At 45.0% G+C, this 16,516-nt stretch overlaps 1 protein-coding gene across 5 annotated transcripts in view; it reads left to right on the plus strand.

The window, feature by feature from the left end:
- Positions 1–16,516, plus strand: part of MAD1L1 (mitotic arrest deficient 1 like 1) — a 553,489-nt gene that overhangs the window by 318,764 nt on the left and 218,209 nt on the right. For all 5 annotated transcript variants that reach the window (XM_074965202.1, XM_074965204.1, XM_074965203.1 and 2 more), the window contains 2 exons: positions 5,337–5,425; positions 13,225–13,315. In XM_074965202.1, coding sequence (XP_074821303.1) covers positions 5,337–5,425; positions 13,225–13,315 — 180 coding nt within the window. The remainder of the gene's footprint in view (positions 1–5,336; positions 5,426–13,224; positions 13,316–16,516) is intronic.

A 16,516-nucleotide genomic window follows, 5' to 3' on the forward strand; every position in this document is an offset into this window, starting at 1 on the left:
CACCTTATAATGCATTCATCCAGCCCATACTTCTTTAACTTGCTGACAAGCATACTGTGGGAGACCGTGTCAAAAGCTTTGCTGAAGTCAAGAAACAATACATCCACTGCTTTCCCTTCATCCACAGAACCAGTAATCTCATCATAGAAGGCAATTAGATTAGTCAGGCATGACCTTCCCTTGGTGAATCCATGCTGACTGTTCCTGATCACTTTCCTCTCGTGTAAGTGCTTCAGGATTGATTCCTTGAGGACCTGCTCCATGATTTTTCCAGGGACTGAGGTGAGGCTGACTGGCCTGTTGTTCCCAGGATCCTCCTCGTTCGCTTTTTTAAAGATGGGCACTACATTAGCCTTTTTCCAGTCATCCGGGACTTCCCCCGATCGCCATGAGTTTTCAAAGATAATGGCCAATGGCTCTGCAATCACAGCCACCAACTCCTTTAGCACTCTCGGATGCAACGCATCCGGCCCCATGGACTTGTGCACGTCCAGCTTTTCTAAATAGTCCCTAAGCACTTCTTTCTCCACAGAAGGCTGGCCACTTACTCCTCATGCTGTGTTGCCCAGCGCAGCAGTCTGGGAGCTGACCTTGTTTGTGAAGACAGAGGCAAAAAAAGCATTGAGTACATTAGCTTTTTCCACATCCTCTGTCACTAGGTTGCCTCCCTCATTCAGTAAGGGGCCCACACTTTCCTTGGCTTTCTTCTTGTTGCCAACATACCTGAAGAAACCCTTCTTGTTACTCTTAACATCTCTTGCTAGCTGCAGCTCCAGGTGCGATTTGGCCCTCCTGATTTCATTCCTACATGCCCGAGCAACATTTTTATACTCTTCCCTGGTCATTTGTCCAGTCTTCCACTTCTTGTAAGCTTCTTTTTTATGTTTAAGATCCGCAAGGATTTCACTGTTAAGCCAAGCTGGTCGCCTGCCATCTTTACTATTCTTTCGACACATCGGGATGGTTTGTCCCTGTAACCTCAATAGGGATTCTTTGAAATACAGCCAGCTCTCCTGGACTCCTTTCCCCCTCATGTTATTCCCCCAGGGGATCCTACCCATCAGTTCCCTGAGGGAGTCGAAGTCTGCTTTGCTGAAGTCCAGGGTCCGTATTCTGCTGCTTACCTTTCTTCCCTGTGTGAGGATCCTGAACTCGACCAACTCATGGTCACTGCCTCCCAGATTCCCATCCACTTTTGCTTCCCCTACTAATTCTTCCCGGTTTGTGAGCATCAGGTCAAGAAAAGCTCTCCCCCTAGTTGGCTCCTCCAGCACTTGCACCAGGAAATTGTCGCCTACATTTTCCAAAAACTTCCTGGATTGTCTGTGCACCGCTGTAGTGCTCTCCCAGCAGATATCAGGATGGTTAAAGTCGCCCATGAGAACCAGGGCGTGCGATCTAGTAGCTTCTGTGAGTTGCCGGAAGAAAGCCTCATCCACCTCATCCCCCTGGTCCGGTGGTCTACAGCAGACTCCCACCACTACATCACTCTTGTTGCTCACACTTCTAAACTTAATCCAGAGACACTCAGGTTTTTCTGCAGTTTCATACTGGAGCTCTGAGCAGTCATACTCAAATAGCTATGTAGACGTTCCTGCTTGGGCTCCGAGACACACCCCCTCACCAGGTTTAAGAGCCTGATTGGGAACCTCTACATTGCTGTTTTTAGCCGCGAAGCTCGAGTCCAACTCCCCTGTAGAACTAGGTTCTGAGACCTGCTGCGACATTTTGTTTTGGGACTTTGGGGCAGGGGGTTTCAGTGTAGAAGTAGATCAGAGGTTTTCAACCTGTTGGGTGCCCCCCCTAAGGTGGGCATGGAGGCACACTGGGGGGGGGGGCAAGCGGCAACACTAGGCGGCTTGTGCCAGCCCTCATGCGGGGCGGGGAGAGAGTGCCACCTGCACCCTGGACTCACCTCAGCAGGCCACCCAGCCTGTGGGTCAGTGTAAATGTCTGCTGCGGCTGAGCCGATTTCCATTCCTGGCAGCCTCTACAGTCAGCGCTGGCTCCGCCTCCAGAGATGGTCACATGTGCTGTCCCCCATTCTGAAAACCTGAGGGGGGGGGTGGCAGAGGGGCAGGTATTGGCCCTGCTCTTGGGTGCATCTTGGCTGCAAGGTAGAAGCAGCCCACTGCTGAGGAAGCCTTGGCTGTGCTGTTGGTAAGTATCTGTGTATTTGTAACTTACAGGTGCAGATAATTTCATTAAAGGTGTGTTAAGATCTGTGTTAGGTTTATGAGCAGGCTGTCAAGAATATTTCTGGATGTGTCTATTTTTGGCTGGGTTGTTGGGGGGTGGAGGGGGCCACAACCAAATATTGTATCTCAGAGGGTGGCTCAGCTCAAAAAGTTTAAACCCGCTGATGTAGGCATACCCAAGAAGCCCCAGGTCTAGCTAGAGGAGAATTCCCCTGGTGCAGGCGCTGAGTAAGACAGCCAAAAGCTGTCCTCCAAAGACCCACTTGCAAGCACTGGTGTATGGGGGTGAGGAGCATTTTGGGCGAGGGGAGGCAGCTTGTAGCACTGTGGAGTTTCTGGCAGCATCCCCCTCCCCACATCTGTCTAATTTACACCGTGGATTTCTGTGGCCCCTGGAGCAGATCAGAATTGGGAGGGTACAAAGGTTACTTAAAGCCCTCTCATCTCACCCCACCTCAACCCTGGGTGGCTCATAGAGGCACAGCATGGAATCTCACCCGGGTTCTAATAGAGCTGTCTAGGAGGTAGTCGCTGTATAGTTACTAGAAGTGTGACACTAACTCTTTATCAAATCGGACTTGCACTAACACTGTGCCCTCCGGAACCGATATGGAGCACATGTGTACACACAGACACATCTCCCCTCTCCTCTTCCCATTATACACTCAAACCCTTTCCCTCTGCACACAACAAACACATGCAACCCCAAACCACAGAAAACAGATTCCTAACTCCCCATCTTCTCCAAAGGAGCCGGCAGTGATTTATTGGTTCATGTCAGTTAGCAGGTGGCAGTTGGACTCAAGGCTGAGGCCGCTTAGCCTTTGATAAATAGCATATTTACCAGTGCTCCATCTTCCAATGCTATCCACATGTGGCCCAGAAAGCAGCACAAAACTATAATAACAAACCTCATCCCAGCCTTCTGCAGAGATGGGAAGCAGAGTGTATAATGAATGTTTTCCTGCTAGAAGTAGGTTGGAATTGAAGTCTGCTGCCGGTACCAGTTCCTTGATTCTCATCCCTGGAATTATCTAGAGCGCTTGCTTTATCCCAGCCATCTATAATGAACTGAGCTGGGACAGATAAGCTCAGTAATCAGAAAATTGAGAGAAGCATTCCTCGCTGTGATAATCTTGTCAGCTGGCTAATATACATGAACATTTTTTACAGCATAATGATGCAGGAGGGCTTTTTGCTTCTTTCTCTTTGCTTGAAAGGGTTTTGGCAAATGATGGGAGAATATCAAAATCTAGTGTTCCAAAGAAGATTTTGGCTAGAACCTCTTCCCCTGTCTTTCTCCTTTGCTTTAGCCCCTGATGTATCCAAAGGGGCGGGGAATCAGGCCATCCCTGTCCCTAGCTATAATGCTGCCATGTTTTTCATGCCTTTCCTGCAGCAAACAGGTGTGCGAAGATACATTACACTGGAACTTTGTTTCTCGCTGAGCAATGTGACTAGGCATAGCTCTGCAGTTGAATGCATATTCTTTTTGTCCACCTACCCACTGTCCCCTTCTTGTGAAAGCAAGAAACTGATACCAGCTGGCTGCATTTGGACCTGGTACACCAGTGCAGAATTATGATGCTCTACACATCTAATCAGTACAGTTGAAGGGTACTGTTTGTTAATGTGTTATCTCCCTGATGTTGAATACTGAGCCCTCTGTGTTCACATGGTTTGCATCTCTAATTAGGGTTGTGTTGCTTATTATTTCCCCTGTAAATGGAAAGCATAGCATCTGGCCATAGATTTATGGGAGGGAGTTAGCGATCAGGAGGTACAAGACAGATGCTGAAGGAAGAGCCAAAATGTGAGGAGGGGAATAGGTGTACAAGAACAGACAATGAAGAATGAGTGGGGAGGGTATGCAGGCTGGGAGGAGACTAATAGGGCCGCAGGGTGTCTGAAAGTTACTTACGCTCAGAACTGGTTGTCTCTGCTTAGAATGCCTGAGGTTTTTAGGATAATAGTTTAATAGCAGGTAAAATATACCATTTCTCCCTCCCCCGTGCATGGACTTTTGGGCACTGGATGAGGGACACAGATTTGCATAGCCAAAGGAGATCGAAGCGATTTCTATGCATTCCTCCCTCTGCTCCCAACCTGACAATTATAGGGCCTGAGTAAGAGATACCATGTGCTCAGATTGAGGCTTGGTTTCCCAGCCTAAAGGGAACTGGGGCAAACTGTTTTCTTAATTCTTCATCCACTGTTTTTCCCCCACCCAGCTGGGTAACTTGTATCTGAAAGGGTTGGAAATTCTCCCCTGGCTGATGGGTGCAACGTAGAAGCCTTGAAAGAAATTGGGCTGGACAAGGCCATCTGATCAGCTTATTTCCTGTGGGAGTTATTGGTGCTAAATGAGGTTGCATTGCCGGCATAGAACTTCAGGTGCTAGGGAACTCCTGCTTACATGCAGAGTTCTCTGCCTCGATTTACTCACCAGGCAATGGATGGGGAAATATTCAGAAGAAGAGCAATGGCTCCGCTTGAACAATATCAATTCTCCCTCCCCTCTCCCTCGGTTGCCCCATACAGCCTTTGAGCAAATGGTGGGAGAGATCATTGCAGGTGTGTCAAGAGAGGGTGTATTAATTGGGGAGCTGGTACTTGGCACATGTAAAACTTGTATTTCACAAAGTACATTGGAATGATTTCTAAACTGAGGGGGAGCTGGCTGTGGCGTGTGAAATGGCTGCCTCCCTGCTGTTACTCAACATCATGTTATGAAGTGAAGTTGGTTTCCATTTCTGTTGTGTCTAATCTGAAGAACCACATGACACTGGACACAGCTGTCTGATGGAAATGAAGGCACTTATGGGATCATAGTATTTGCTGTAGTGGATGGATTATGGGCCATCAGGTTGTTGTAAATGCCTGATACTTCAGAGGAAGGTGAAAAAACCCATAATGCATCTGGCCAATTGTATCTCCATGAGGAATACTAACGATAAATTCCTTACTGCAAACTTATATTAGAAAACCATGTGCACCATGGTCCATACATCAAAATACTGAAGTTTCAGGACTCCTTACTCTCTGAGTCCAGGGCATTCAGTCGTGTGATTCAGCAGTGTGCACTCATGTCTTTCATGTCTCTGATGGATGAACTAACCTCCTGTCCTATTCATGCAGCTGGAGGTGGAGCTAAAGAGCCTGAAGTCTCAGGCATGCACAGCAGCGCAGAGCACCTTCATAACTACTGAGGAAGTGAACGCACTCAGGTGAGCATGTGCTAGGGGCTGTTCCTTCTATTTGTTACACAGCTGGGGAGAAGGGAAAGACCAAGTTGGTATTATAAAAAGAAACAAATGCTGCATCCTCATCATTTATATTGTGGTAGCACCTAGGAACTCCGGTCAGAGACCGGAACCCCATCTGAACAAATGTAATACTGACAGACCCTGGTCATCAGCAGACGGGATTGAACCTGGGACCTCTGGAGCTTAGTGCATGAGCCTCTATTGCATGAACTAAAAGCCATATGGCTCTTAGCTAAGGCCGTAGAGCAGACTAATTAATCTCTAAGTGGTCTCGGTGCCCCTACATGGGACAGAACACCACACCCAGGTGGTGTGTGGGTTATACAAATACACAACAAAAAGACAGCCCCAGGAAGCTTACAGTATAAGTAACTAAGCTTTAGGGCTGGTCATTACACTGACCTTTTCCTGATAGGATATTTTCATAGTAGAATCCTTCTTTGTCCACCTACCTTCACCTCATGCTCATTTCACCCCCCAAAACCCAGGAAAATTCCAGGAGCCAAGGAAAAGCCTTGGGGCCTCTAGCCTTTCTTACACATTGTCATTTTCAGACCATTTTTCTACCTGGGGTTTCCCCATGCTCTGGTTTTGGAATCTGCTTGAGTCTCTTTTCCTCTGTTAATTCATGTTGCAGTGGCTCCTTCATCACCTCATTTACTTCCCTCTTTGTGGAACAGCTTTGCTGTTTGTTTTTTATTTTTACTGGATCTGGACTTTAAGTTCAGGACCTGTTGGCATCCACGGAGAGAGGCTTAGAAACAGCCTTTTGTAATACTGATGTGCTTCCCGTGCTGGAGAGAAAAGAAAAATGGTTCTCCTAGTGTGCAATTGCAGATGGCAGAGGGATACATGTTGTGATTCAATGAGAGAGAAGTTACAAAACAACATTTCAGCAGAGGATACATAAGCACTTACAAAAGCTACAATGAAACTAGACAACCTTTCAGTGTATTTATTAAAGTATTTACAGCTCCTGTTCCAAGGTAGGTGAAACAATAAATACCGAGCACAGAAAGTTCATCTGTATCCAGAATGTTTTAATAAAGTTCCTTCTTTTTAAACTGAGCCAATCTGTTCAATCTTGACAACTTGCATTTGTGGTTCTGAGCTGAAGAGAGATTTTGGCTGGATTTCCTTCTCTTAATTCTTTTCTATTTTCAGTTCCATCACTGTAAAAGTATTGCGGCCTCTCGAGCGAAAGCAGGATTTTGCAGGAGGCACAAATTACTGGCCTGCATTTTATGGATTTTCTAAATCCCCCCCTCCTGGCTTGTTTTACAGCTCTGGAAGTGTTGTTCAGTATTAGAATGGAATGGATTTGAAAATGGCCAGTGTTCAGCTAAGCTGTTCTAATACAATAGAGAGCTCTTAAACTGCCCTTTGGGATGTATTTCTCAGGGACAGCTCCCACAAGATGGAGTGGCAGAATTTTGGAAGCCTCCCTCCACCAAATCATCTTTTAATGAGATGGTACTGTCGGTCACACCATGGTTTCCAGAAACACCAGAAAACCGTTTGGCTCCCCCCATTTAGCCAGGAATACAACTACAAGTCGCTCCATAAAGATACATATAACATTTGTAAAATCAATATAATAGTCTTTAAATGTTCTGTGTGTCCATAGCTGCTCTCGCAGTGGACCATGGGAGAACCCTTCACATGGCCGCCTGCAGGTGGCTCCCTTCAGCAAAAATGAGTTGGGTGGGTGTGATGAGGAAGGAGAGGTTTTGGAGGGTGGGAAGGGGAATCTGGTGGGGAAGGAATCATTGTGTCCTCCCCTCCTTCTCCATTACAGTGTTAAGGCTTTGTCTACTACACTATCAAGTTTTGTTGGCAAAACTTATGTCGGCACCCAAAAGTTGACAAAACAAAAATCGCCAAAGGGTGTTCACACTTACTCCCTCTGTTGACAGACCATGTCCACATTGTGGGCACCGTTATCGACAGTGTGAGCAATGCATTGTGTGTATGTATCCCACAGTGCAGTGTTGGGGGAAGGCAGAGCTGATCGCTGCGCATCTTGGGAGGATTCCCTCCCAGTTCTCCCACAGCCTCCTCAGGTGCCCGGAGCGGCCTCATGAGCAGCTCTGTGAGCTTTCCATGCTGAGGAGTGTCAAAGCAGCGCAGCAGTCTCTCCTTCCCCCTTCCCTGCGAGAGCAGTCAGCCTGCCGCTGTGTTCCTAGTGCAGGGCAGAACAGGAGCATTCCAATTATTTGCTCTTTGTTCCCCAAAGGGAGCAGCACACTCAGCTGTCAGATACTTTCTGCGGCTTTGAAAGGGGAGGGGCACATGCCTGCAGGGCGGTAGAGATCAAAACACTGAAAGTCTCTCCTATGGGGTGGAAGTTTTTTGTCGCCGAAACTGGGAGTTTTTCCGACAAAAGTCACATTGCAGTGTGTACGCTTTCACTGCTTTGTCACCAAAAAGCAGTTTTTGGCGACAAAACTTGGTAATGTAGACAAAGTCCTAGAGGAGCTGTCCCTGCGTGGTTCCACACCACCAGTTCACACTGCTGCTCCTTGTTTGTGATATATCTCTAGTCATTGGAGTCTATTGCCTGCTGCTCGTGGGGATGCAGGAACGAGGAACACAACTGTACTTACATTCTTTCCCCGTACAATTTGCCATTACAAATTCACTTTGGCAGAAAACAGGTGGAAGAAGAATACAAACTCTCCAAATTGGAAGGTGGGGAAAGAAACCCCACACTTCATGAGGGAATTATTTTCACTGCTAACATTTACCATGGGCCTCAACACACCATTCATCTACAATCCGATGCACCCACTCTCCTGGACTAAGCCCACCCCCACCAGTTAGCTGCTCTCCTGAAGGAACCTGAAAAATTGAAGGGAACCGTCAGAAGCCAGAGAAAGGAACGGGAAAGAACTGTGTGCCTCCAGGCATTTCCATATAAACTTCACTGTTAAAAGCTAACTTCTGAAAACAAATGCAGGATAGTCACAAAGGACAATGAAATCCACATTAATCCCTTAAATCTGTATTCACATCCTGTGAGTGAGTGAAAGCTTTAAAAAATATATTTTGTCTCCTTTTTCTTTAGTATGGAAAGTAAATTTTCAGTGGGAAGCTTGAAAGACTTTATCAGTTTTTCTCCCTCTCCCCTCGAGAACAAAGTGCTCTGTCAGACCTTTTATAGCTCTAAATGTGAAATTCTTTCCCAACTTTATTACTTCCGAGGAGACAATAAAAGACATTATTAATGCTGTCATTCCCCTTGTCCCCTGTAAATCATATTTGCCATATTCTTCAGCTCTCATAATGGGAAAGGGTGGTCGAACAATTTAGTTTGTTGACCACAGGGTATAACAAACCGTGTTCAGTCAGTAACCCGTTTTACTTGGGTGGTGATAAATCCGCAAAGGCTGTTGTTTTATAACGAATAAATAAAAGTAATACATTAAAAAACAGCTTTAGTAAAGACTTAAGTGGCAACAGCTGAAGGATCTTTTCAACTGGAACAAATCTGAACTTTTTCTTTCTGCTGTCAAACAGAAACTCCAGTAAATCCTAAGTGTTGTCTATGGATTTAGTGAGTAGGTAGCGTTACAGTGATTCAAAAGAAATTCATGTCCTTGTCAATGCCTGTTAGTCACACTTGCTGGAAATCTCTGCTCTGTTTCTAACACCATCTCATTGCCATCTGGATCCCTTAATAGTGTCTTCTCCACACATACATTTTCTGTTCCGTTCAATAGTTTCCAGTTCAGCAGTAGCTTTTCTACATGGCAGTGCCCTCTTCACAGATGGGGCATACTGTGAGAGAGGCCCCTATCAGTGGCAATACTATGCTGCCAATCACACTGTGCTCTGCTATAGCTGCCAACATTTTAATCTTATAAATAAGGACAATAAGGAGAAAAATGGGAGCACCTGTTCGCTCCATTGGACTCTGACAGTTTTCTGGAAGGAGAGAGTTGGAGAAATACTTCATTTTTTCCTGCTTAAAAAATAGGAATGATCAGTCTGTTTGCCTCAGGTGTTACTATGGCACCCGTCACCATAGCATCTAAGCAGTTCCCAGATAAATGAGATTTGCATGGCGAGGTCTTTCATGGATCAGCCTTTCCTGGTAGACGAGGCTTTGTTGGAGATGTAGGGTTTTTTCCCCTTTGTTGTTTTGTCCTCCTAAATTGGGACAGCGGTATATATGCTGTGTGCCCAACACCAGAATGATTCCAACTATCTGGAATTGGAGACACATGCAAGACCAAGATACTGGGGTAGATACACAGGTCAGAGCAAATGCAACTCCTTGGTGATCGTTCACTAACTAGATCTCCCCCTTAGAGCTTGGGAGGCAGTGTCATAAAACGTTGTGCCTTTACAGTCTTCTCTTTTGAGTTACCTGAAGTTTCACTGCATCTGCTCCAGGAAAGCCCCGTAAGAGATTTGACGCAATCTTGTCAAGCATTGAAACAATTGCATGTTTTCAAGCTTCTTTGTAACGAATGAATGGGTAGATATTCAACAGTGAATTTCAACGAAGCTTCCTGCACCGGTAAAACTCAGCATTTTATAGTATCAATATTGTAGCGAGTAAATGACAATTCTTTCCTCCTCCCACCGAAAAGCTGCATTTGTATTCAGTCTAGGTCAAATGTTAAATTGATAGGTGACCGTACTGAGCCCTGACCTCTTTCTAGTTTACTTTTTGTCGTTCGTCATTTGAGTCTATCCTGGATTGTTCTCCTTACAAACACCTGTAGAACAACCTACAGCTGAGGAAGAGTAACTCTGGTGCACAAGTTGAGAGGTAAGAATGGGGGAGAAAATGGATGCCATATTTTTTATTGTTGGCACCTAGATGAGTGGAGCACAAGGTAGCATGTAGGTTCACACTGCCTTTATGCCCGTTGGAGAATCCAAACACAACACCAACCGGGCCCTGAGTCTGAGTTTACTCAATTAAAAATGTCAATGACAAGTAAGTATCTTCTCTGGTAGTTTAACTGCGAACTGCAAGTGCTCTGCTATGTTATATACTGAGAGGCTCTCCCATGCCTCTCTCTCTTTGCCACTGGGAAGTGCTCCCGTGGGCTGTTTAGGAAAGACCAAGTAGCACAGAGTGTTTGCCTATGGTTCTCAGTATCCCCCAGTGGAGATCCAGGGCACTTTACAGTGTCAAACATAGACCAGTAGAGGAGTGAGAACAGCAGTGCTGGCCCCAGCAGCCAGCACAAGAGACAAGCCATTGCTTGGGTGCCAAGTCAATAAAGGAGAGGTATTGAACCCTGGTTCTCCATTACAGTGAGGGTGGGGAGCAGGTGCCTTTGGCTGTAGTCTGTTGGGGTACTTCTGCACTGCAAAATTCAAAACCTGCGGCTGGCCTGTTCCAGCTGTCTCAGACTTGCAGGGCTCAGACTAAGGGGCTGTTTAATTGTGGTGCAGAGGTTTGGGATGGAGCCCAGGCTCTAGGATCCTGCGAGGCAGGAGGGTCCCAGAGCTTGGGCTGAAGCCTGAGCCTGAACATCTACATGGCAATTAAACAGCCCCGCCACCCCGAGCCCTGCAAGCCCAAGTCAGCTGGCACACGCCAGTCTCAGGTGTCTAATTGCAATGTAGATATACCCTTGGATGCTCCATTTCATAAATGCACATCTCTCTCTTTGTAGAAGGAGACAGAGTGAAAATGTAAACAATTGAACGATTCAACTAGCTGAATGTTCATAAGACAAGTAAAAAATCTCACTCAGTGACCAGAGGGGGAAAACATTAGACAGACTGTACTGAAAAATGGCAGGCATCTCAGACTATAACAAACATTCTGAACACACATTCTCTATCCCACTAGAACAGCACCCGTGTATAAAGCACCATGTCTTCCTGGGCATTAAATTAAGGACAGGAATCAGTTATTAAACCTTAAAAGTACATTTGAAATACCATATAAACATCATGGCTCAACCATAATCCAGTTTCAGCTTGATCTTTTTTCAAACTCTGCTTTCTCTGGAGACACTTACATGTGGTATTGGAGGGCAGCCCTCAGCTGGTACCACAGGCAGAGTGCTTGTTCTGTAGGAGGCAAGAGATAAATATCACCCCTTAGTTTGGGCGGGGTTGAGAGATTTGTTAGAGGTTTTGAGCCAAAATGCAGAATATTGAATATGAGGATGTCATTGACTCTGAACGTTTTGGGTATCTGATTCCGACCTTCAGTAGCTGCTATGTTTTTTTCCTTACAGAAAAAATTCTCTCTTCCTTTGGTATGTCCTGAAGGGTTAAAAGCACTTTTAAACACAATGTGAGGAGTAACGCTACGTTACATCTGAAGATGCTGTCATACTGCAACAGCTTCTGGAAAAAGCAGGTGCCCAGGATGTTAGTGGTTTATATGGAATGACAGAGGAGAGTGCCTCTCATCCTTTTCGTCAGCCACTCTTTACCTGAGTTATGTATGGCTTTTCAATGTCTATGTCAAGGTTCCTTCCCCACTCTGAACTCTAGGGTACAGATGTGGGGACCTGCATGAAAAACCCCCTAAGCTTATTTTTACCAGCTTAGGTTAAAACTTTCCCAAGGTACAAACTATTTTACCTTTTGTCCCTGGACTTTATTGCTGCCACCACCAAGCGTCTAACCAATATAACCGGGAAAGAGCCCACTTGGAGATGTCTTCCCCCAAAATATCCCCCCAAGCCCTAAACCCCTTTTCCTGGGGAAGGCTTGATAAAAAATTCTCACCAGTTTTCATAGGTGAACACAGACCCAAACCCTTGGATCTTAAGAACAATGAAAAAACAATCAGGTTCTTAAAAGAAGAATTTTAATTAAAGAAAAAGTAAAAGAATCACCTCTGTAAAATCAGGATGGTAAATACCTTACAGGGTAATCAGATTCAAAACATAGAGAATCCCTCTAGGCAAAACCTTAACTTACAAAAAGACACAAAAACAGGAATATCTATTCAGCACAGCTTATTTTATCAGCCATTTAAACAAAAGAGAATCTAACGCATATCTAACTAGATTGTTTACTGGCTTTTTACAGGAGTTCTGACCTGCATTCCTGCTCTGGTCCCAGCAAAAGCAACACACAGACAGAGAGAGCCTTTGTTTCCTCCTCCCACCCCCCGCAGCTTTGAAAGTATCTTGTCTCCTCATTGGTCATTTTGGTCAGGTGCCAGCTAGGTTATTTTTAGTTTCTTAACCCTTTACAGGTGAAAGGGTTTTTTTTCTGGCCAGGAGGGATTTAAAGGTGATTAGCCTTCCCTTTATATTTATGACCATCTAGAACAGGGGTCTCCAAACTTTTTGGCTCGCGCATCCCTAGGTGAAGAGTGGAAGAGAAGACCTTCCGCCGACGTGCCTCCGAAAATAGCTGTAGGCTGTTGAGCTGCCACCAAAGTCCCGTCGCGGTCTTCTGTGGCAGTGCAATCGTTGCCGGTGTCTAGAACATTATGAACTAGCTTAATTAGTTTTTTCTCTTTAAAGAACAACCACAGACACTCTGAAAAAACACCCCCTTGACATGGCCAAGGTAATATTGGTGTAGGAACTGTAAATATTGAATTTCCTGATAAATTGGTCTTTTACCTGTGCATACTTAACGGTGCAATAATGTTGTTTTATTCTTTTCATTTAATGTGGTATCTTACCATTGGAAGAATATTTTTGAACAGGTGTGTGATTTCTGTCTTTGGGTCCTCATTATTTTACTCTTTCCAGTGGTGGGACTAAAGCAGGGTTAGAGCATTCGGAGTTTCAGTGTATTTCTTCCCCCCGTCTTTACAGGTTAAAAATTGAAGAGTTGGAGGTTGAGCGAGGGCGGCTAGAAGAAGAGAACAAGACTCTGGAAATGAAATTGGAGAAGCTCACTCTCCAGGTAAGAAGTGGGACAGGGCCAGAAGGGCTGAATAGCTTGGCACAGTCCAGCCTTGATGGATGGGTATACTGACAAACTTCCAGAAGTTCCTTTCACAGTCCACAGGTCCTTCCCCTTCAGCCCAAACCAAGCCCATCCCACAAACCCTTATCTGTGTACGATGTTCTCATATTGAGATTTTGGTGTTGTATTCAGGCATGCAAGAACAGATGCTTTTTCCAGTATACTTGGGTATACTTCTGTTTAGAAGCCTCCAAACCTTTGTCTGTGTGAGCAAACTTCACAGCCATAACTAACCACTGCTGCAGCTCGAGCAGCACTTGGAGCTGTTGTATAGACTGTGTTTTCCACTATGATGACAGGTTGGTAAAAATGCCTCGGCGCTGTTTACATTACAGCTTCCCACCATCATTACCGTTCGCGCTGAGCAACGCTCAATAGCTTGCGGCCTTATCTGATAAGAGCTATTCAAGTCCAGAACATGATGATGGGGTATGGAAGGAGCAGGTTGTGGTGGCAGCAATCCACACACTCTCCCCAAGAGGAGGAAAGTATGAAATAAGAAATCTGAGTGAAAGAAAAGCTAAAGTGCTGATTTTACCATGGCACTGCAGGATTTTCCCATATTTTTGCTGAGGCTGATGCTTCGCCCATCTCATAAGCAAGAGTTTCAACTTTTTTATGCTGGATACAGCAGTGAAGCCTTCCTCTCCCTGAAGCTGGCAGTAATAGAAGGGGATGCTTACTCAGGCTGCTCTCGTCTCTGAAACACTGTTACTCTGTGCAGAGGGAGGGGTGGGAGTGTTACATTTAAAGCATCTTCTGTTTGAAAGAAGCCGGAGTGAGCGAGAAGCGAAGCCTATTTTGTGTTTAATCAAAGGCCATCCTGCTCCGAGCAGTGTTATCTTTCTCTGATGTGCCGAACAACCCAGCCTTGTAACATTTCATTCTTTTAATTTTTCTTTCCTTCTCTTTTTTCCCCTTTTTGTGTAAATTGCTTTATGATGGTAGAAAACCTGCAGGTTTGAAATTACCCGAATTTCAGGCAGACCATTGATTTTATCTTGACACCTATTAGAGGCAAATCAAATCTCTTTTTTATTACCAATTCCTGGAGAAGGGGGAAGTGACAGCTTTGATAAAGCAGGGAGCTGAGAGCTGTTGAGTGCCTCTGCTGAGCCGTGGTTAGCGCGAAACCTGTCACCCGGCTCTCCTTTAATTGGGTTTCTGTCATCAGAAGGAGATGAAAACATTGGGTTTGGTGTTCTGATGCTCCAGTCTCCAAACATACACAACAGCAGCTTTGGTTTCAGAGCAGGTTACAACTCATTCAAATCATATTTAATCTGTCCTCACTGCCTCAGGGTAGCTGCCAGCTCCCAGCACTGGGGCATCACCATTCTGGCCAGAGTAATTCCCTGTTTTGTTTGGGATTCTCAGAGAGATCTAGTGTTTAAAATCAGTGTCAGCAATGCCAGTAGCCCCGCCCTTGAGATGCTAAAAGCACCAAGCTTCTAAGGTCTGTCTGCAGCAGGAAAGGTTCAGAGCCTTTCATATAGTTTTGCTAATTGTCTTATTTTAGACAGAAGTGGGTGGGTAGGTGTGGTCCTTTTGGTAGCTGAGCTCATTTAATGCTGTGAACGTGATGCAGTGATAAAGGCTGGGATCAGGACATCAAAGACAAAGCTGAGACAGAGCCTTCATGTTATAATAAAACCACTCGCCCACCATGTCAGCAGACTTGGGTGGCGCAGTGACTGTGTTGTATTCTTCACAAAATTCACAATTCAAACAAAAGTAGTTTGAACTCATCCCAGGCTCTAGTAGCGCATATCACAATAGTGCAATTCAGTGGCAGTGCTCAGAACCCTAGAGTTTAATAATGGTGTGGTGCAGATCAGGGCTATGTGAGGGGACTGGAGAGGAACAAAAAGGACCTAAGAATGCAGGGAAAAGGAAAAGATGTGAGGAAGACAAGAGGACAGGCAGGCATAGAGAAGGAGAAGAGGTTATCTGTCTGAGCTGGTTCAAGAAGGAGAAACCAGCCCCATCAGTAGAGGTTAGGTGGAGAACTGGACTAAGTTACAACATTCTTGGTTTTAGTTTGGGAGGGCTAAGGCTTGGACTTAGTTATTTGTTTAACTTCTCCTTATCTTCCCACTGTTTGTGCATATCTTATAAGCTTGGAGTTCTGGTTCCTTTGAATCAGGAAGTGAATAGCAAGGAAAGGAGAACAGTATAGATTAACTCCTTGGGCAACTGCGATTTCTCCAAATGGAGACGGATCTGTACAAGTCTGAGTGCTGAAAAGATGTGAATTACTGATCAGTACCCACCCAGTTGAGTGGTCAAGAGATCAGAACTGCCTACAAGATAAAAACAGCCTTGCTACCAGGGGTTCTGGTCCTGGAGGTGCAACAGCACCCCCTGGCTTGAAGTAATAATAGCAACCGAATGCACCACTTCCACCATATTCTGGGTTTCTGGTTTTGTTCAAAGACTTTCAGCACCCTCAGTATAAAAATTGCTCAGTGGCCATGCTTGCTAATGAAGATTAATTATTCATTACTTGAGTCCCAAGTCCCCAGCAGGCCCAGTCTCAGAATTACATCCTGTGTAAACACTTCTGTTGACTCTAGGCACTGCTGCGGACTGGGTTATCTGCTGCTGAATACCATTAAATATGGGTTATCCAGCTATTAATCTCTGCAGTCAGATAGTGCAAGGAGAATATGTTGGAAAAAGGTAATTCCGCACTCAAATGGAGTCACTGGAACATGCCCAAGTCAGTTTATTATTTGTTGCTTACTCCTGAGGTAGAAATCGGGGAGATGATGGGTTAAAATAATATCTTTGTCAGAAAGAAAAGCAAGAAAGGAGAACAAATGGTAATGTTACAAAATAACTTTTTAAAATTTACTGAAGAAAAAGTCCCCTAGTGAAGTTTCAGAAGTGGGAAAAACAAAGGATCAGAGAAAATAAAGAAGTAAAAGAGGTAGAAGACAATGAACAGATTAAGATTTGGCAGAGGATTTTTTTTTAAAAAAAAAAATCTGTAGCACTTCCTTTAAAAATAAATAAATAAGCCATTATTGGAATAAATAAAAGTTACTTACAAGAGAGTGTACAAAATTTGTTGATGTGTTGGGGAGAGGGGTGTGACAGAAAGTGAGTGAAATCAAGCATAACAACTTAAGTGCA

Source organism: Natator depressus, chromosome 10, assembly GCF_965152275.1.
Source record: "Natator depressus isolate rNatDep1 chromosome 10, rNatDep2.hap1, whole genome shotgun sequence".
Taxonomy (NCBI): Eukaryota; Metazoa; Chordata; order Testudines; family Cheloniidae; genus Natator; species Natator depressus.